The sequence below is a fragment of the Lipophrys pholis genome (assembly GCF_963383615.2).
Source record: "Lipophrys pholis genome assembly, chromosome: 1".
Lineage (NCBI taxonomy): Eukaryota > Metazoa > Chordata > Actinopteri > Blenniiformes > Blenniidae > Lipophrys > Lipophrys pholis.
This window is the reverse complement of record NC_137635.1, coordinates 26,951,398-26,974,379: the sequence shown is the minus strand read 5'-3', so window position 1 is coordinate 26,974,379 and position 22,982 is coordinate 26,951,398. Positions and strand designations below refer to the sequence as shown.

General features: G+C 41.5%; 1 protein-coding gene across 1 annotated transcript; it reads left to right on the top strand.

Annotated features, from left to right (window-relative positions):
* Positions 1–21,346, top strand: mrc1b (mannose receptor, C type 1b). The gene is made up of 31 exons (XM_080468447.1): positions 1–186; positions 621–977; positions 1,357–1,527; positions 1,681–1,836; positions 2,626–2,736; positions 4,138–4,275; positions 4,377–4,553; positions 5,135–5,289; positions 7,349–7,462; positions 7,789–7,904; positions 8,004–8,152; positions 8,246–8,445; positions 10,355–10,470; positions 11,063–11,135; positions 11,253–11,406; positions 12,394–12,432; positions 12,932–13,095; positions 13,194–13,255; positions 14,030–14,130; positions 14,223–14,365; positions 16,143–16,248; positions 16,577–16,704; positions 16,783–16,827; positions 16,914–17,016; positions 17,264–17,496; positions 17,812–17,977; positions 19,221–19,385; positions 20,091–20,207; positions 20,282–20,437; positions 20,575–20,604; positions 20,773–21,346. The coding sequence occupies exons 1-31, from the start codon at positions 111–113 to the stop codon at positions 21,012–21,014; spliced, it is 4,263 nt and encodes a 1,420-aa protein (XP_080324573.1). The 5' UTR covers positions 1–110; the 3' UTR covers positions 21,015–21,346.
* The last annotated feature ends 1,636 nt before the right edge of the window (positions 21,347–22,982 follow it).

Sequence of the window (22,982 nt, the reverse complement as noted above, 5' to 3'; positions counted from 1 at the left end):
AAGAGGCCCTGCCAGCATTATTAAGATTGGCTTCTTTTCAATCCCTGGCTCACAATACGTCTGCCTGCTGTGCGAGGACAGTGTCTACTGTTGTGAGACTTATCAGAAGAATGCTGACACAGAGCGGAGCTCTGGCGGCCTTTTTGATCTTCATCTTACCACTACTTCCGTGTACTGCAACAAATGGTGAAGTATCAACGAAATGAGTTTCTTATATTTTGTATGTCTGATGTCAAATTCCCTAAGAACTTAGTGGTGTTGACTTGACTTCATGAAGGCTCTTCAATGTATACATTTTGTTCCTGATATCAATAACCAGCTCCGTCATTGTTACCTGGTTATTGCTAGTATTATGCTAGTATTATAGGAAGGCAATTGAAATATTTTCTGACAGTGATGCCAACTATATTGTGTAAAAATGCAAAGACAAAAATCAACATGTTGATATTACAGCCCTCGGAAATAGTTTGGTGAAGGCTAAATTAATCCAAAGAATCTAGTCTTTTTTTTACCTAAACAGGAAACAATTTGGAGATTAGTGCAAAGATTTGTCCTCTGAAAATGTATTTCTCCAACAAAAACACAAAGTGGTGATTTTTTCCGTACGTTTCTCTCTGCAGACTCTCCATTTTCCCTCACGAACAAGGCCACCGGGTTTTGTGTGGTGAAAAAGGCTAATCGTTGCCTTGACGTGCGCTGGACAACTGGCAACCGGCTTTTTGTGACCTCAACCAGGAGGTGTCTCGGGGCACAGGGCAAGAGCGTGGGGAGCGAAGTGAGCCTGTATGAGTGTGACGACAGGAACGACCTCCAAAAATGGGAATGCCGGAATGGGACACTGATCGCTCTCAAAAACCAGCAACTATACATTGAAGTCAAAGCGGATGAATCCGTTGCCCTGTCCAGAACCGTCAGTCCAAACAACTACCTGACCATCACCGGAACAGCTTCTGGGGCCTGCACAAGAACACACAGAGGTGAATTCAATTCCATTCAAAGTTCTGTGTCATATGCAGATCAGAAAAACACGTTTCCTCTGTGAAGAGATCTAATGTCTGGCCTACATGACCTTCAAATACTTCATTCAAACGTCGAGTGACATCCGTGTCACTTCACCTCTATTTTAGTTTAATTACATTGGAGTGATACTTTGAACTCTCAAACCTCATCACATTGAGTGCTCATTTCAAATATCAAGTGAAGACAAACCTTAAAATAAGGTTTTGTATTGACCAGATTGGAAATTCACTATGTGTTCCGGGAAGTTAAAACCAATCTGCTAATCTATGATGTGATTTTCTTTTACTTTCAATGTTTTGATTTGATTTGATCATCTCCTGACTTTTTTCTTTCTAGAACTTTACACCATTGAGGGAAATGCATTCGGTAAGATTTGCATGTTTCCCTTTATGTACAAGGACCGCTGGTTTGGAGATTGCACCACATTTGACTCATCTTCCAAACGAAATTGGTGTGCCATTGAGACCAAATATGAACGTGAGCAGTGGGGATACTGCCCAACGTCTTGTGAGTGTGACTTTCTGAATCCCTGCTTCGTGACTTTTTTAGTTGACTTTGTTGCCATGGTAGCATGATGTGCATTCTGACGATGACGCCAGAATCCTGCATTTCCGAGCCTTGTGATATTTCACACCTGTTTTGTTCTGTCAATGTACACAGCTACAGACCACTGGGTCAAAAACCTGGTAACAGGAGCATATTACCAGATTAATGCCCAGGCAGCTCTGAGTTGGTCCCAGGCTCAAAGCAGCTGCAAACAGCAGGCGTCCTCCTTGGTTAGCATCTCGGATCCCAACGAGCAAGCTTTCATCTCAGGTAAAGTCTTTGGTGTTAGTTAGTGTTATTATTGTTGGTTTTAAAATTGATGGAGAAGTTAGCATTAGGGCTGTTCTTTGCTTAAGCATGTGACCAAAGTAGGTATTAATAGATATCGCTTAAGATTTATGTAAAATGTCTTTGAGACAAGACGGAGTTAAGAGTGTTCAATTTCACATTTTATTAATCACGCAGATACTAAGAAAAAATTTTTTTAAAGATGCAACTGAAAACTGTGTATTAAAGTGTAATGGGTTAGTAATATCAGCATCTAAAAAAAAAGTATTTTACACAGTGCATGTCATGTGTCAAAACAATATGCTTTTTGTTATTGACATAAACTTAATTGCTGCTTTTAATATACTTTCTATTTAATATGGACAACACTGCCTTTGCAACCGTGCGGTAAAGGCAGCAACTCCTCGTGCTTTTCCTGGCAGCAGGCCTGACACTCCACTAGTTCTGCTGCCATTGCCCACCCACCCTTTTTGAGTGATTTTTTTCCTATTCTTTCTTAATGTGCCACTCTTTGCCCACCTAATTGCCCCCTAGACATAAATCAATCAAAAAAAAAAATCTAATAAATTAATGATTTTCCTTTTTACGTTTAAGACTCATTCTTATCAAGACTGAAACGTTCTCCAAATACCACCGTTGTGTTTTCATGCAGCAAGACTCTTTCTTTGTGCCTGTTCTGTTTTCTACAGACATGCTATTAAGCAATGAAAAAGAGGAACACAATATTTACTCTGTCTCTTTGTTGCCCCTGTCTGTCACACCAACACACAGCATTGCTGGGATCAGGGAAAAGAAAGTTGTGGCTGGGCTTGGTTTTGAACCCAGAACACGGATGGCACTGGTCTGACGAAAAGCCTTTTCGATATCTGAGATGGGAAACTGGTAAGTCCTCACAGAAAAAGGTCCTGCAAACATTAAACCCCTAACATTTCCGCTTTACAGGCACTTAGAAAAGAAGGAACAGAAAAAAATGCAGTTGTAAGCAAAGTCAGGCAAACTTCACTTGAAGACACAATTTGTGAAATTTCAGTAAATAAACTTGTGGCAGTGGTGAAACACTAATGAAAACCTTCTCAGCAGGCTGAACCCTCAAACTGCAGCTACTTGCCTTTGTCTTATTGCAAAGTTCAATATGAAAAATGGCCTGACTTGCAACAAGTGGCTTTTACTGATGGAAACATTCAGGCGACCAGTATGAATCCTGAGAGAATTAATTGTCTACTCTACCACGTCATCATAGTCAGCGTCACAGGACAATCAGGCCAAACCAAACTTTTACACTTTGCAAGGTCACTCAAATACATTCGATACCCCCGTTTCATTGAATCCAGATTTTCATTAATTTGCAGCTGGTTGTAGTGGCCATTACTTTAAAAGTGTTTCCTATTTACATTTTCATGACCATTGATGGAACTGTTGGAACAACTTCCTCACTTCACTACACCATTACAACATCTTGTGGCACTACAGCAGTACTGCTAGTTACTGTAGTTCTCTGCTTTCAGCAGATATCCATACAGGCATCTTTAATGTCATGACTGTTGTATTTATCCATGCAGTAATAATAATAATGCATGGGTTTTATATGGAGCATTTCAGGACACTCAAAGACGATTTACATTGCATGATTCATTCCCTCCATACTGGATGGTGGTAAACTACGTATGTAACCACAGCTGCTCTGGGGCAGACTGACGGAAGTGAAACTGCCAATCGGCACCGTCGGCCCCTCTGACCACCACCACCCACCACTCACTCTCACACTGCATACACACAGACAGTTTGGGGTCCAGTGTCTTGCCCAAGGACACGTTTGCATGTAGGCAGGCAGACATGGGAATCAAACTTGCAACATTCCGATTGGGAGCTGACCACTCTGCCAACAGAGCCATGCCGCCCCCAGTGTACTGACTTCTTTTGTTTTACTGAGGGAACATTAGATGTAAGACATCTGGTATTCTTGCTAATGTTTATTTCAGTAATTCTTGTAATGAAAAAAATCTTTTTAAGGCTTTATTCAGAAACTATCATATACAATATCATAAAATCATGTTTTGGAAATATGATAGTTATGAGAAATAATAAAAGTTTTTGTAATACAGAAAATGGATTGAAGGCCTGATTTAAAGATTTGCAGTTTTAATAACACGTCCAGCCTTGATATGCTGATCTGCTGATTGGTGCAATGAAGGAAACACAAGCGGTGATCTTTGTTTGTTGCAGTCAAACAGCAGCTGTAAGGACTCCATGTGACAAACCTGACTCTGTATCAAACCGTTTCAGGAAATCCACTTCCCAATCCGGGACACAACTGTGCAATTCTTGACTCCTCTGGTCAACATTCCTGGCAAAGCTCATCCTGCAGCAAGAAGCTGGGCTACATCTGCTACAAAGACGGTGCTCCGCCTGCTCCTCCGCACTGTAAGCAAAAACCTGTGTGCCAGAGCATTTCCTTCGATGGCTCATTCACTGGATGACGTTGGCCTTTCTCTCCACATGTTTGTGCTTGTTTTCATCAAAAGTTGAGCAAGGATTTTGTGCCAGTCCTTGGATCCCTTACAATGGCCACTGTTTCCACCTTCATCGTCCTCTGCAATCCTGGTCCGATGCTCAGAGAGAGTGCCGCAAGGAAGGAGGCGACCTAGTGAGCATTCGCAATCTCGAGGACCAGAGCTTTGTCATCAGTCAGCTGGGATATGGTATGGGACGTCTTGAAAATATAAGCACATTAAATCACTCACAATTAATACAAAAACTTGACGCATTAACTGGAGAAGTTGAATGAACATTGAAATGGTTGATGACGTTCTCATCAACTTAAAAACAAATGTTCTGCTGCATTTTATCAAAACCAATAGTTGAAACTTTGATAGATTTCAAGTTAGAGACTATAGATGACAAGAAAAGAGAATTTTAGTGACATGTAATAGTGAAATAATGTGATCGCGTAACTCAGTGCAGAAAAGGTCTCTTAAGTGTTATGTAAAAAGTTAAGTAATTATGTTAGTATTTAATCTTTTTCAGTCTGATGGAATTCTTACCTAACCCTAATGTGTCTTGGAAATGAAGCTGGAGTGAAGGGATAAGTTCAACCGTTCAGCGTTAATGTTAACGTTAAGTCAAGGGTTAAATTAAGATTAGCTTTAGGATAAGACATAAGGTTAGGGGGAAAATAAGAAATAGTCGATTAAAAAACTAATCAATTAATTCCTGGTGAATCTAATCGTTCAAAGAGTAGGAGCTTTCACCCACCAACTGACATGAGGTACATTTTTCCAAGCATCCACGGATGAGCTGTGGATCGGGCTGAACGACAGGAGGACGGAGGGGCTGTTTGAGTGGAGTGACCACTCGGCTGTCAGCTTCACCAGCTGGCAGTACGGCCAACCAGCCGCCGCCACAGACACAGAGAACTGCGTTCTCATCACAGGCCAGGTGAAGTCATGGTTTTGCACTGAAAGAGCTGCCACACAGTTCATTGAGAAAAACCTGATTATTGTCTTACCTTTACTAATGGATTCAGTCCATCCACACACCCTTTTGGACAAAACCATTTGACATTTTGGAAGAAATTAATTTGTGACCACAGACTGTAATTGTTGCCAGCTTGCTGTCTCTTACTCTGCAGCTGGGGAGTAGCATGAGAGTCGCTGGGCTCACGACCGCCCCCTACTGTGAGACCTGCCTCACCTCCTGTTTCTTCACTGCAGTTGCAAGATCGTTAACCACAAGAAACAGTATTCAGTACACACATTAAATACATCAGCTAAAATATGGAAAGTCTGGGGCCATTTATTAAAGTCTTTGAAACATTTGATTGAAAACATATAAAGAGACAGTAGTCCACTCTGTCAGATGACATGTCAGCACAGTCTGTGAAGCAAAACACAATTCTAGTTGAAGCCACATATTTGAACAGAAATGTGCAAATCCAGCATTTGTTAATCAACAAACAATCAAACTTGTTTTACTTACATTTAGAATTATTTTATGGTTCAAACTAATGGATAAATATGTTTATTTGATGATCATATACTTTTCATGATGACAGGAGATGAGGCTCTGCCTCATGCAGAAATGCAGTATAAAAAGCCTTCGCATTACAGATAGATACTCGTGTAGCCAGAATAAATATCTTTACTGATGAAAGAAATCCAAGTTCAGTCGTACCTTCTGCTGCAGCTGCATAAAATAGCGGCTGCTTTTCCCAAAACTTCTGGGGGTTGAGGAGGGTGACAGACATCAGCTTTTCGTGGTCTTGAAAATAATATAATGGCAAATAACATAATCCTGAATCCTGCCATTGACTTTGTAGTGAGCGCTAGTAAATTGCACTGGACCTCTGCGCTGGAGAGCTGTGGTGCGTTCAATGACCTCTTGGAAATTCTTTTTTGAAAATTGTTTAGATGAAAAATCTGCAACCAAATGTCTTTATCTTCTACTTTAGTTATTGTAGGTTGATAGAACGGCTATTAAATAAACACAACTATATTTTTGTTCGTGCAGCTGCTACAGATACAGTCAGCTAGCTGGAGAGTGAACTCTCTGACCATCCAATCAGAGGGCTTTAATACACTGACGTCACACTATTGACCTTCTAGATTCTAGAAGGTCCTGAGTCGTCAATATCAAAATCTGATTGGTTGAAGCAGCAGCGTCACCGACGCTTGTTTTACACTGCAAACGCCTGCAGAATTGAAAGTGAAGGCCTCAGGCAGATTTCTTTACCCGGCAACAGGTGATGGCTGGACTGTGATTGGTTAAAAGCTTTAATATGGAAGTTCAGTCCTGAAGCAGCGCAGCCGGTGGAGAAGCTACGAGAGGAAGCAGACAGACGGTTTAGAATTATTTGATAAGTATTCATGGACAAAATATGATCAACATCAGTCTGTGATTATGATATTTTTTCTTTAGCCTTCAGAGAAGCCTTGCAGGCCCTGGTGGCCCGCCACTGGTAAAACGTCTAAACGAGCTTTAGTGGAACCAAAACCAGGACCGGTTCAGCAACTACACATATTTCTTACCTGAAATGTTTTCAGAAATACTTTTCACTGAAGTGTTTTAGTAATAAAAGAGAAAGTTTGTGTCCGAGCCACCATGCTTCTTTGGTTCGAACTCCAGGAGCAGACAGACCCCGAGATGCGTTTGTCCAATCAGGTGCAGCACACAACTCCAAGCCATGCTCCATGCTAAGAGTATCGCAGCTCACACAGATACACTCATTAGTGAGCTGTGCACACGCACACACGCACACATGATCAGATGCGGTGCGTCTGAAGCGTCTATCGACTCTGGATCATATTGGTATCAGCAAAGAAAATGTAAATATAGGCACATATCCAATAACACAAGAATGTTTCCTTTTCACTTTGAAGATAAAAAAGAAAAATAGCTTCAATTTGATTTTAACAGTTTGGGAGTTTTAACCTTTTCAGGCGTGTAAACAGTTTGAGGTATTTCACAGCATTTTCACTGGAATTATTTGTTTTTCCAGAATGGGAACTGGGCAGACCGCACGTGTGATGAGAAACATGGCTTTATCTGTATGAAGCAAAGCTCTACCGAAAGCACCGGGGAGGAAGTAGAAATGGATATTGGCTGCAAATTGGTGAGTAAAGCTTGTTACTGAAAACAATAAATTACAAAGATAAAAAATGACTAGAAACAAGCAGCTAAATGTGAGGAAGTAACTGCTACAATGTGAGCTACAGACATGTCTAAAGTAAATAAATAACCAGGGCTCAGCAATAAAATTGTTGGTTAAATTGATTCACAGAGCATGCACTCGGTCACAGAAAGTCAAACTAACTTTATATACGCACGCACACACACACACACACGCACACACACACACACACACACACACACACACACACACACACACACACACACACACACACACACACATATATGCTCGCACACACTTTTCTTCAGGGTTGGAAAAGACATGGCTCTTACTGCTACTTTGTGGGACCTGAAACGAAGAGTTTTGATGAAGCTAAAGAAGACTGCAAGAGCTCAGGCTCGTACTTAGCAGACGTTTCAAGTGGGTAAGGAAATTGTTTCATAGTCATGTAATTGTATCTCAAGGGCAGACACAAACACCATATTTTGGATGTAAATCTGTGGCTTTGTGTGAATACCTGCAGAGTGGATAATGCCTTCCTTGTCAGCCTGGTGGGTTGGAGACCTGAAAAACACTTCTGGATTGGTCTGTCCAATATGAACAATATTGAAGTTTTTAAGTGGACCAACACAGATGCAGTGAAATTTACTCACTGGAATGCAGAAATGCCAGGTACTGAAATTTGCCACTCTATTCATGGGATAATGTGGTGAAACGACAGCCTTGTGATTTAGGTCAGTGTATTGTTTTCCCTCTTGCCGTAAGGCTTCGAACAAGGCTGTGTTGCTATGACAAGTGGGATATTGGCTGGACTCTGGGACCTGCTGCCCTGTACCAACAAGACAAAATACATCTGTAAGCATCTGGCAGAAGGTGCTGTTTCGACCATTCCACCACCAACTAAAACCCCTCCGGCGTGTGCAGACGGCTGGACTCGAATGCCAACAAGAAACACCTGCTATAAGGTAATATATTCTTTTTTAAACCAGCTACTGTTTCCTTTTTCTGTTTAACATTTCCTTTATGTCCGTATTTCTATCTATCTATCTATCTATCTATCTATCTATCTATCTATCTATCTATCTATCTATCTATCTATCTATCTATCTATCTATCTATCTATCTATCTATCTATCTATCTATCTATCTACTGTATCTATCTATTGCATGGGTCATTATCACTGGAGTATGTGTTGAGGGCGACCGGTGTGTGTGTGTGTGTGTGTGTGTGTGTGTGTGTGTGTGTGTGTGTGTGTGTGTGTGTGTGTGTGTGTGTGTGTGTGTGTGTGTGTGTGTGTGTGTGTGTGTGTGTGTGTGTGTGTGTGTGTGTGTGTGTGTGTGTGTGTGTGTGTGTGTGTGTGTGTGTGTGTGTGTGTGTGTGTGTGTGTGTGTGTGTGTGTGTGTGTGTGTGTGCGTGCGTGTGCGTGTGCGCGTGCGCGTGCGTGCGCGCGTGCGTGCGTGAGCCCTTGGTGGCCAGGTTGAAGGTCGGTGGGCTGAGTTTCAGAGGCTCCTGCTGCCTGAGCTGGTGCTCAGTACGCCTGACTCTGCTGTCCTGGTTTGTGGTGGGTGGTGGTGTCCGGGCCTGATGGCCTTGGGTCCAGGGGTGTTGCTGCGGGCCTCCTCACAACAGTTCCAACCACACGCAGTGGACAAACCTCCCATTCACACACACCCACACCCACACACTCACTCCCATTCCTCCTCCTGAGATGGGATACTGTTGTAACCGTCAAAATCATGTACTTTTGTATTTGTTGTTGCTACTTTACTGATTTGTGTTCCAGCTCAAAAGTCATGTTACTCTCTAGACAGTGCTGCTCAATTTCGTTTAAATCTAACACCCGTTGGAAAGTGTTTGGATCGGCATGTTAACGGTATCAAGAGTATCGTCTGTTGGACCAGGATTATCAATGCTACCGTTACTATCCATCCATCCATTTATCCAGTTCAGGGTCACAGCCTACTGTGGGCAGGGGCAGGAAACAGGAGAGATCGCCAGTCTGTCACAGGTCAAACACAGATAGACAAATAACAACACACACTCGGATTCACACTTAGGGGCAATTTAGGATCACCAACTGACCTCACATGCATGGAGGAAAACCCACACACACACTGGGTGAACATGCACGCTCCACATAGAAAGAACCTGGGTTAGGCTTGAACCCAGGACCTTCTCGCTGTGAGATGAGAGTGTTAACCACTGCGCCCCCGTGGGTAGCAGTTATACTTTTTGACAGATGCGACTTATAGTTTGGAACATACAGGACCACAACAACAAAGAAAAAGATTTTGTGAGTGTTCGTCTTGGAATGGCTGAGGTGTCCTTTCCCCCATGTCTCCAGCAGCCAGAATGACCAGACTCAAACAGTCCTATTTATAATTTATGCAAGTGAGAATGACTCCTGTAGGAATGTGGGGAAAGCAAATGTTTGGGGATAACTTCTTAACTCGGGACACCAACGATGACCAAAACATTAGTGTAAATAAGTTAAACAAGAGAAGTAGCCATATCCAACTTTAACACAATTAACTCAAATAAACAGAATATAACAGCAAGGTTGAGACCCAGAACAGTGGGCAATAATCCCCCCCGCTTCTTCTCTGCTGCGTTGCCTTGTCCACACACTGGTGATGAAGCCACAGCAACCATTCATCCCACAGGTGTTGTTGGATGGACCAATCAGAAGAAGGCAGCAGCACTTTCCGATTGGCATTCCTGATGTCATCACCTGAAAATAATACCTGCAAAACTACAATTCTACACAAAATACAACCACAGTCATAAAAATGTCATTTTGGGGTGAAAGAAAAACAAGAATAACTTGTACATGCTGCGTTTTAATGTACTCTTCACTTGTTTTTGTTTTCAAGTTTTTTACCGGGCCTCGCGCACAGGAGAAGACCTGGTTTGAGGCAAGGGATTACTGCAGGGCCATTGGAGGAGACCTGCTGAGCATCCACAGTGCTATAGAACAAGCTATGGGACGGTATGGATTGGTACCATTTTATTATAACCTCATGTTCATGACCTAGATACCTTAAACCTAAACTTATGGATCTCTTGAAAACCTGAGCAGACACTGGAAGAACATGCAAACTGAACATGATGAGTCACTGTCGAGCAGCATCTTACCACCCAGATAACTGGTCTCAAATAGAATAGCGCAGACCATTACTGAGAGCTTTAGAACCTCCATCTTCTCCACCACTTCATCCAATTCAGGGTCACACGGTGCTGAAGTTGTCAATATTTGAAAGCAGGTTACACCTTGCAATGGGTCAGAGCCACTTCTCACTCACCCACACACACACACACACACACCCACACACACACACACACACACACACACACACACACACACACACACACACACACACACACACACACACACACACACACACACACACACAGGTGCTAACCATTGCGCCACTGTGTGACCTGTGTCTTAAGAACAACGGTCCTTGAGAAACACGAATCCTGTAGCCCAACCTGCCAAATGGTTGGTGAATAAATGATCAAGAGAAGATGCTTATCGGAATCATAAATTGTTGACTAAAATCCATGTTGTTGTACTGCAGTGGTGGAAGGGCCTGGATTGGACTTCATGTTCCTGACTCTGGTTCTGGTTATGTGTGGAGCGATGGAACTCCGGTTGGTCAATAGATTTAGCAGCTCTAGTTTCATTCAATAATGTTTTTGTAACACGTTAATTAACATTGACAAAATGCCTCCTTCGCTGCTTTTAAATTTCATATTTCTCATTCACAGTTAAACTTCCAGCACTGGCAGGAAGGCGAACCCAACAATTTTAATAATGCGGAATCTTGTGTTGAGTTTATGATCTATAACTGGGACGACTCGGGCTCCTGGAACGACGCGCACTGTGAGGGCTACAACGACTGGCTGTGTCAGATCCGAGCAGGTACAGTTTGAAACATGTCAGCCTTTGCTCTCCTCTGACAATGCATCATTTTAAAGTCTAATTTTGTTCTTTTAAACTTCAGAAGTGTTTTACATCATGCTGCAAAACCCTTTGTGACAGAATACGTTCAGCTATTAGATAAACGTTTGATGTAATGTCAGTAATTACAAAAATACATTTTTCCACTTGAATGAATTGTCAAACATTATTCCATAGGAAAATTGTTTGGGTTATTTTGTGATATTGTCCATCCATCCATCCATCCATCCATCCATCCATCCATCCATCCATCCATCCATCCATCCATCCATCCATCCATCCATCCATCCATCCATCTATCTTCATTGGATCGAGGTGTCACAACAGAGACAATCTTTCCACTTCACCACCAAACTGTGTGAAGAAATAGTCCCACCAGGCCCTGAAGCCACTACTGCTAAAATCTACCTACACTGGTAGCTGGAATGACTAGATTAACTAGATCCTCTTCATGTGGAGGAAAAGCACATGGACGGATGGATGGATGGATGGATGGATGGATGGGTGGGTGGATGGATGGATGGATGGATGGGTGGGTGAATGGATGGTTGGATGGGTGGATGGGTGGATGGGTGGGTGGGTGGATGGATGAATGGATGGATGGATGGATGGATGGATGGATGGATGGATGGGTGGGTGGATGGATGGTTGGATGGGTGGATGGGTGGGTGGGTGGATGGATGGCTGGATGGATGGTTGGATGGGTGGATGGGTGGGTGGGTGGATGGATGAATGGATGGATGGATGGATGGATGGATGGATGGATGGATGGATGGGTGGGTGGATGGATGGTTGGATGGGTGGATGGGTGGGTGGGTGGATGGGTGGGTGGATGGATGAATGGATGGATGGATGGATGGATGGATGGATGGATGGATGGCAGATTTGTTTTCTGTGTCAATTTTTCCTGTTTTTGAACAAAACTGACAACAGCTTGTGTTTTAACAGGTATGACGCCAAAACCACCTCCAAATGACACTGCAGCAGGTAAGTTGATGCTGAAGTCAGAAATTAATCAATTTCAGATTCTCTCTCTCGCTCACTCTCTCTCTCTCTCTCTCTCTAAAGCTCATTCTCGTAAGTAGTCGTAAGGTTATGGAGGTAACTCCAGGAGAAACAGGAGGAAGTGATTAAATCCACTGAACAATTCGTTTTTTTTCACATACAGTAATACAATTCACATTGTCCTCGTCACACTTCTATTCTTGCCTCTACAATTGTTCACTTCAAAGCTCGTTCACAACTTGGCTCCATTATTTGAAAGTTAATGTACTGATACAACATAAATTCTAATTATTTCCCATAACATAAAATGATCCCCTAATCTCCTCACCAAAGTTGTAAAAAGTGTACAAAATGGTTGAGGACGTAGTAAAAGGATGGATGGATGATAGATAGATAGATAGATAGATAGATAGATAGAGTGGTGCAGTAACAAGAATATTAAACTGAAATAACAACACATTGTATTTCTCCATGTCTCCAGTCTTTAATACCACTGCAGACGGCTGGCTGGAATGGAAAGGGAATCAGTATTATATTAACAGATATTCAAAGTCAATGGAAGACGCTCGTCACTTCTGCAAGCAGAGGCATGGTGACCTGGCGACAATCACCAGTAAGGAAGAAAACACATTCTTATGGAAACAGGTAGAGTTTATTTCACATCTAAATCAGCCACATATTAGTAGACTCTATAGCAGTTGGAAAACAAATGTTACAGCTTGTGTTTACTTCTGGGTTTTCAGATATCTCGAACCTATGGCTCTTTCTACTTTGGTTTGTCTGTAGATCTGGATGGGTCATTCTGGTGAGTAGTCGTAAGGTTATGGAGGTAACTAGAGGATAGACGGGAGGAAGCCATTAAATCTACTGAACATTTCTATAGTTTTTTCACATAATACAATTCACATTGTCTTCTTCACACTTCTATTCTTGCCTCTACAATTGTTCACTTCAAAGCTCGTAAGCAACTTGGTTCCACCTTCATCAACATCGAGTTCAAAAGATCAATCATAGAAATGAACTGAAGTAGCGTATAGATCACATATTGTTTCAGCTCCAACATAAAATATACACAAGAGGCGATATCTAGTGAATAATCATAGTTTAATATATATTTCAGTTTTTACTTCATTGATCCCTTTTCCAACTCTCAAAACTACAAAACTACCAAAAACGCATTCTCGCCTTCACATCGAGAAGGTTATGGGTTCAAATACCAGACGGGCCTTTCTGTGTGTGTGTGTGTGTGTGTGTGTGTGTGTGTGTGTGTGTGTGTGTGTGTGTGTGTGTGTGTGTGTGTGTGTGTGTGTGTGTGTGTGTGTGTGTGTGTGTGTGTGTGTGTGTGTGTGTGTGTGTGTGTGTGTGTGTGTGTGTGTGTGTGTGTGTGTGTGTGTGTGTGTGTGTGTGTGTGTGTGTGTGTGTGTGTGTGTGTGTGTGTGTGTGTGTGTGTGTGTGTGTGTGTGTGTGTGGTGACACTAAACTGTCCCTTGGTGTAAATATGACGGTGTGTGGTTGTCTGTCTGTGTTTGCCCTGTGATGGACTTCAGACAGATAGATAATTCTTCTTGCATGCTTCAAGGTGGATGGATGGTTCTCCTATGTCATTTGAAAGATGGGCAGAAAATCAACCTAATACCAACACCTATGATGAGCACTGCGTTTTTATGTCGTACCACATGGGTGAGCAGGAAGAGTATAAACTCACATCAAACCAAGACAGTGCTCTGGCCATGACTCTTCACTCATGATATGACTCGTTGTTACTTCCCCAGGTTTCTGGAGTACTTGTAATTGTGGAAAAGAGTTCCAGTCCTTCTGTAAACGAACAACTGCTCCACCCGTCAACACCACTGTTGCCCCCACAGCTCCCCCTAAAGGCGGCTGTCCGCTGGCATGGATCAAATTTGGTACCAAGGTCAGAAAACCAGAAACGTCTTCGTTTTCTGTAAAAATACAAAGCTGATATTTTTCCCTACTGGGAGCATGTATAATGTGAAAACTAGGGACGTCCCGATCACACTTTTTTGCTCCCGATACTGATCCGATCTTTCAGAATTGAGTATCGGCCGATACCGATACTATCCCGATCCGATACTTACATTACTATTGCAAATATTCTCAATAGTGTATTTTTGGAGCAGCTAAGATGTCTGGAGCTAAAAGCACTATTGGTAGAAGCTTTGTTTACCTAGAAATGATTGTAAAACTCACTTATTGAATCAAACTTCTTCTCAGAACGACTTAAACATAAATGCTCTTAGGCGCCAATGTAACTTCTTTGTGTATTAAATTCCAGTTTACCTTAAAGCAGTATGAGAGGTTTGACCTGAATGTCACTAACATTTACATTTCAATGTGAATTATAAACACTTAATTCCACTTCAAAGTGGTAAAACCTGTTTGACAAAAGTACTCTGAACATAGTTCTCTCTAAAACTTATTCAGAATATCCCAGTCTCCCTTCAAACTAGAGTAACCTTCTGGGTAATTTCTTTCACCATATCGCTCCCCTGTGGGTACTTATCCTATATTTTAAAATCCTTTATTTTAAAGCCGCACAGAGTTTGCTGCTTCGGTGCGGCTTTTTCTTTAGTTGTTGTTGTAAACTGAGGAACATCCACACGACGAAAAAAAACAATCTTTTCTCCCTGGCCTTCTCCCAAAAAACTTCCGTCCCCACCTCACTATGAACACGGCTCAACACGAGGCTCCAGGACATGTAGTACACCTGCCTGGCCTTTAGGGGCGCTGTGACTCACCAAACACAACAAAAACGCAGAAGAAGACAGACCACATAGAAATTTAGAAGTAGACTTCTGCACATAAACACATACACCACTATATATAACTCTAGTCTTATAGGTCTATGGTCCCGCTCCGACTGCTTCTAGCTTCTGCAGCTCCACCCGAGCTTCTAGTCCCTGATTGTTGTGGTTATTAGGGGACGTTGTGGACCGTTTTTTGTTTTTGGTTTGTTTTTTTAGATCGGCGTGGTGATCGGCTGGATTTGCCGATTCCCGATCACTCACAAATCACTAATATCGGCCCCAATTCGATATCTACCCATCTGATCGGGACATCCCTAGTGAAAAGTATAGGTCCTAAGACTGAACCCTGTGGAACTCCATGTTTAACTTCAGTCTGAGCTGAAGAGTCATTAACATGAACAAAGTGAAACCTGTCTGATAAATACAATAAAAACCAGTTTAGTGCTGCACCTTTAAGCCTGATTATGTGTTCCAGTCTCTGTAATAGGGTGTTATGATCAACAGTATCAAATCAGCAGCACTGAGATCCAACAGGACCAGAACGGAGACCAGTCCTTTGACTGAGACCGTGAGAAGATCATTAGTAGAAGATTAGTAACTTTACCCAGAGTGACTGTGCTATGATGAGTTCCAAAGTCTGACTGGAAAAACTCGAATAGGTCGTTAATACATTAATGGTCACATAAATGACTTTCAAAAACGTTTTCCAGGATTTTCGATATAAACGGAAGGATTGATATTGGCCTGTAACTTGCTAAAACACCTGGGTCAAGGGTAGGCTTTTTTCAGAAAAGGTTTAAAAACAACAAACTTAAAGGCTTGTGGCCCAAAGCCTGTTATTAAAGAGATCTGATCGAGTATGGATGTACTCATTCTTATCTTATAATTATTTTATGTCTATTTCATGGTTACATTTCTTCACAGTGTTACAATATCGTATCTGACCGTAAGATCACATGGGAAGAAGCGAGGAAACAATGCATCATGATGAGAGGAAGTCTAGTCTCTATTCAGGCAAGAAATGTGCAAGGTTTGTTCTCCATTTCCTCTGATCACAATCCCATGAAATCACATGGAACTAAGCATCAATTGCAATCTGTTTTTCCTGTTTATGTTTTCAAGGCGAGAGTATGTGTTTTACAACTTTAGGATTTTTTCTTTTATTTATTATTGATGTCTTGTGATTGAACTTTAACAATTCAGTAACCACAAAATTGTTTTTAACTTTCATATGTTATTCTCTTTTTAATTCAATTTGTTTTCAAAACAATCCATAATTCCATGAAGTTTTCTTAAGAAAGTGAAAAAAAGAAAAAAAAAGAAATATTTCATAACATTTTTCTTTTTAAACATTTCAGCGTTTTTGGTGACCAAACTGATTGATGCATCAAATACAGATCTGTGGATTGGTTTGAATAGTCTAAATCAGGATGGTTATTACTGGTCTGATGGGAAATCTAGGCAATTCACCAACTGGGGTTATACTGTAAGTATGCACGTTAAACTGGAATACAGAGTTTTTATTGGGATGTTTGGTCTTAAATGTTCTGGTTATGTTTTTTAGAAGCATCAACGCCGTCCTGGGTCTTTTTATCAAAGATGGGATGAGGTAAGTATTTTAAATAACTTATAGTCAATGATTACTGATTCCATAATGTATCTCAGATATTGTGGAATTTTTCTTTTCTTCACTAGGATGACTGTGTCGCAATGAGCAGTGGTTCTGGTAATGGGGTCGGTAAATGGGTCATCAGGTCTTGTAATGACACCCATGGCTTCATTTGTCAAAAAAATATTGGTAAGTTCACCTCTATTGATTTGTATAATCTTTGGGGCTTACAGAAGCATGAAGTACCTTTTTAACTAATTGTACTATAGAAAGAAATTTCCTGGGATGCCAGTTTGAGCTCATGAAGAAGTTTTTCTCTGTCAGAAGCAGAAAAATGTTGACCCAATTAAGGAGTATTGGACTTCAGTATCAACCTAGTAACTATGAAGACGTTGTGAAAAAAGTTAAACTTTTGGTATTTTTGTGCTTTTAATAGATCCAAGTCTTCCTTCTCAACCGGAAACAATTGAATCGAACATCTACGTGCGTCTGGGGAATGACAGCATTAAACTTGTAACTCAGAATCTGACCTGGGACGAAGCTAAGAAACACTGTGAAGGTGACAAGGCGAACCTGGCAAATCTTCGCAATGAGTGGACGCGAGCACATGTGGAGCTGCTGGCCATGACTCTCAAACTTCCTCTTTGGATCGGACTCAACAAAAAGCAGGTAAAGTCGACTGCTTTCTCAAATATTCATTAGTTCACATGCGCATGGAAAATTTGAACACTCACACTATAGTTGAGTTTTTCCCAAGACCTACAGCTATTGTAGTAGTATTGTAGTATTGTAGCTATTGTAGTAAATCCTCACAATCCATCTTTTGACAAAAAGTGATGTTATGATTTGTTTCTAAAGATATTATGTACTGTTACACAAGTTAGACATTCCTTTAATTTAGACTGATGTTTGAGGGTTCAAAACATTTTATGGACTGGGACAATTCTTTCCTGAGTGTCCTGAATATCCGTTTCTTACTTTCAGACTGGTGATTATTTCCGGTATGTCGACGGCTGGCACATAAACTTTGCCAACTGGGCTGCAGGTGAACCAAGCAGGAACAGACCCTGTGTGTACTTGGATGTGGAAGGAAAATTTAACACAGCCTTCTGTAACCAGACCTTGGGCAGCGTTTGCATGCAGTCAACAGGTACAGTCATTAGGTAGCTCTGTGAAAGACAAACCGTTTTCATACATACACATTTGACATGTTTTTAACATGCCTAATTAGATGTTGTGTTTATGTGTTCTTGAACATGGATAAACAAGTGGGGACCAAAAGCAGACTTCTCTGCACTCATTTGTCCATATCATTTTTACACATCAACACTGACAATATTTTACACGTCTTCTGTTGATCTTCAGCCGTACAAATTTAAATTTAATTGACTCAAACACTTCCGATTTTGTCCATTTTATCAGATTTTTAATATCAGAGTTGCCAGAAATTGCATCCAATTCATTTTAATTTTATATATATAGCACCAAAGAGAACACAGTCATCTCAAGGTAAATACGAAATACTTCTTTAATTGCAGAGGTACATTCCTTAAAGTTACAATAATCTTATATAGAAGTAGCAAATGCAAGGAATGATTTCTCAGCATCACTCTGAGTCAATATGTTCTTGTTTTTAGAGAGATTATGCGGGTGAAAGAAAGGAGTCCTGCAGACATGTTGAACCCTGCTTTTACCTTTGATTCTTATTAATTCAATTCAACTGTATTTATATAATGCATTTATTTAAGGGCACCTTTACAGAGAAAACCCAATAATTCCACATGAGCAAGATAAGGCAACTGTGGAAAGGAGAGAGAGAGAGGAGAGAGGAAGAGGAGAGAGAGAGAGGAGGAGAGAGGAGAGGAGAGTGAGAGAGAGAGAGGAGAGAGAGAGGGAGAGAGAGGAGAGAGAGGGAGAGAGGGAGAGAGAGAGAGAGGAGAGAGAGAGAGAGAGAGAGAGAGAGAGAGAGAGAGAGAGAGAGAGAGAGAGAGAGAGAGAGAGAGAGAGAGAGAGGAGAGAGAGAGAGAGGAGGAGAGAGAGAGGAGAGAGAGGAGAGAGAGAGAGAGAGAGAGAGAGAGAGAGAGAGAGAGAGAGAGAGAGAGGAGAGAGAGAGAGAGAGAGAGAGAGAGAGAGGAGAGAGAGAGAGAGAGAGAGAGAGAGAGAGAGAGCAAGCAGACTGGGAAAGGCAAATGTTAGTGACATGATGTCATAGTGAAACATGGTGAGTGAGGACAGGAAAGAAACTCAGTAGATGTGGTTTCACACATTTCACAGAAAGTCAGAAAAATATAATCTGAACCACATCACGCTCTTTTAACCAGAAAAGGAAAAGTTTAGCACATTAAATGAACCAGTTCATACCAGTGGTTGATGACTGTATCTGTCATTCACAGATGTGCCACCAACAGAGTCAACCATTTTCCCTGGAAACTGTCCTCCAGACACAGATGTGGACTACTACCAGAGTTACACTTGGCTGCCATTCAAGGGCAACTGTTACTTGTTTGTTCATGAGGAAATCGAATGGGCAGAGGCGGCGAGCAGCTGTCATAGGCATGGTGAGAGAAACTTGTGCCCCTTCAAGTGGCCAGGTTTGATCATTGGTGTGATTAGGTTTTATTGTAGAGAGCAAAGAAGCCCAGACATCTCCATCCCCTGAAGCTTTCTCTATTTCCTCATGGGGGACACTGAGCCACTCCAAGACCAAACCAGAGCTAAAATCTCTCTGCAGCAGGTCCTGGACCCACCTGAGCATCTCCTCCCACTGGAATGTGCCTGATAATCCTCTGATGGAGACCACCAGGGAGCAGATGAAGCTCCTCAGGTGGCTCCTCTCACTGTGGGGTAGCAGCAGCTCCACTTTGAGTCTCTCCTGGATGGTTGAAATCCTCACTCTTCATGATAGAGTGAGGACCACCACCCTGGAGAGAAAAACTAATGTCAGCCACGTGTATTGTCCACCTCCTTTTTTTCAGTCATGAGCACAGGTAAGGCTGGAGGTGGAGAGTGATGAGATTTCAAAGAACAGCGCTTCTGTCAGTCCACCGTTAGAGCATAAAAAGAAATGAAGTTCTTGAAGGAACCCGTCCTAGATGTCCAGACCAGAATGATGCAGAGGAACCTGATTTCCACAAGCATCTCGTGCATCTTAATATTGTGAAAATGCTAAAGTGTGATGTATTGTTTAGCCTCACTTAGTCTGACTCCGCCGCTGAGCTGAAGAACATGACAATGTAGTCAAAGATTTTGTTTTTGTTCTCGAGGTGGAATCCTGGCAAGCATTGAAAACCCTGCCGAGCAGCAGTTCATCCAGAGTAATGTGGAAATATTCCAGGACAGCCACAGTTCTTTCTGGATTGGCCTCTTTAAAACGTATCAAGGTAGTTTCACACATTGTAAATATTTCTGTGGCTATGAAAGCTAAATAACACCTCAGCGTTTGTTTGGTTTGTAGGAACATGGTTGTGGTTGGATAAAACAGTCTTGGATTACACTAACTGGGCTCCGGATGAGCCCGATTCGGACTATGGTGCAATCAAAACCTCAGATGGAGCTTGGTCTGCTGGTCGCAGATGGCATGACCGGGCATACATCTGTAAGAGACCCAAAGGTGAGACCACTGGGGCCAACTATACTGCATAGTCTTTTCATGAGATTCCTTCACTCATACACCAGACTCATCTGAGAACAAATCATTTATTTCATATGAAATGTATTTATTTAAATGTACCATTTCATCCCCACTAGTAATGCTGACTGACTCAGAATCAAGACCAGGTGAGTTATATCCTCATATCACCTTGACTTTTTAATGTTTTGATTGAATTGTAAAATGCAACATTTGCAGCAAAATCAAAAATCCTTTACTGGAATAAAATATACAGATATCCATGCATGCATTCAGTTGTCCTGTGAATTCTTTCCATCTCCCTGTTGAATGTGCAGAACCTCATGGAGGTCAGGATCCTCGCAGTCGTGTCCGCACAAGTCTGGTAGTTGTGCTGATCATCACCATCATCTCATCGCTGATGGCCGTGGCCTTCTTCCTCTACAAGAAGTCCCCTCGACCACTGCCCACCTTTGACAACCCTCTCTACTTCAACACCGAACAGTCTCCACCTGACGTGGTTGATACCAACAAAATGATAGAGGCTGCAGAAAATCCGGAGCCCATTTTAAGTCTGTGATTGCAGAATCTACATACGTGACTGTATGTCAGCCTGATTGTATTCCTTTTTTGTGTGCTATATACAATATATATTCAGGTATTTAATAGTGTATTACTAAGCATTAGTTTCAGTGGAGTTGGCTCTGTCTAACCTTGTGGAACAGAACAATTTAGGCTCTAGGATGTCTCAATGGAAATCATTAATATTGACCTTTTTTGTTTTTAATTATTCCTGTGTACATAATTGTGGAGCTTACACCCACTTGATGCTGGTCACTGCTTCTGCTCTTAAATGTACAAATGTGTTTTTGTGTCACTGTTAAATAAACATTAAATCTTGAACTAAATTATAAATGTTGTTCTCCTGTTTATAAGAAATGAAAACAAGTTCTGTGTCAGGTGTGGTGGTGTGTAGGATTGAAGCGCCGACAGGACGAGGAAGGAAGGTAAGTTGGGAAAGGATTTATTAGGCGATTTTCCCAGTGGAGCGGTAATCCTCGGAGAGTGGCGTGGAAGCAGAGGTGTGCGTCACGGGGAAGCGATCTCCTCAGCAGGACAGAGCGGCGCACACCGGACTGCACAGGAGAGGAGAGTAAAGCTGAGAGAAGTATCTTTAAACACAAAGTAAAGAACTTTCACAAGGTACCGCGGGGTGAACGTGACGATCCGGCCATGACAGCCTGGAATCCCACTTCCTAAATACTGGCTTCACCCATCGGCTTCAGGTGTGCAACCTGCTCCGTCCGCTCCACCTATGCTCACACACACACACACACACACACACACACACACACACACACACACACACACACACACACACACACACACACACAAACCCAGCAGAAGACGTCTGCGGACTGTGACATTCTGGGTGTAACCATGTAACTTGTATTCCTGTAATTAGGAATACAAGCACATTCTATAATTTTACTAAGGAGTAGTAAGGAGTGGAATAAGGCCTCCGTTAATCAGTAGTGGTGTTGAACCACTGTCAGAAAGTCCTGCTGAGACACTGGGGCATGTTTTCTCAGTGCCAAGGGAAGTTTCTCCAGATATCCGGAGATATTTATCATTTTAGTGTGTGCTTGTTTTGTGAATCAGTGATTATCTCATCTGCTGTGCAGACTTCACAAAATAGAAATATCCAAAAAACAGGGGCCCAAACTGGATTAGTGGTGGCTCAGAACTGTCAAAGTCCAGACAGAAGACAGTTAGTCCATTAGGACTATAGACAAAGCCAGGGGTCTGCGACCTCCACGACCAAATAGCTGTTATCGCCCACTTTCCATGAAATGGAATTTGCCTGGAACATCTTTACCTTCAAAACTAAAATACCACAGCTCTTTTAGTTTCTTAAGCAAAATTTACACCAAAATGCCAAACTGTTATTGTTGAATTGATGAAATTTAAGAAATTCATTTATGATCTGTCATATAATTTAGAATTTTTAGTAGTTTCGGTTGTTTGTTTTTAGGCGTAAATAATTATTGCAGTTTTAGCTCATTTTGATTGTTTCAGGCTTCTTAGCTGTTTCGTAGCCCCCAAGGATGTGTAGCGTAAAAGTGAAGGCCTCAGACAGCTGAGTTCACTCTTCAGAGGGACAGATCAAAAGGACAAATGGACAAATTATATATTGAATTGATATTAAATGAACCAAACATCAAATATGGTATGGAAGAAACAACCTTTCATTTTAAAGCACATAACTGAACCTATACAAATAAATGTATCCAAAATAAAAAATAAAAAAAAAACATAATAGATTACATAAAAAAATGTAAAAAAATATATATATATATTTAAACAATGATATGTACAGATATTTACACCTGAAAACAAGGCAATATTATAACATTCTAATGGTAAATCTTGAAAAGAACGGAGACTTTCAAACAGTCGTCTAATTGACAGCATTAATCAAACACAGGGAATCATTGTTCATAACATTTCCATTTGTAAGTCAATGGCTATTGATCTTAAATGCAGT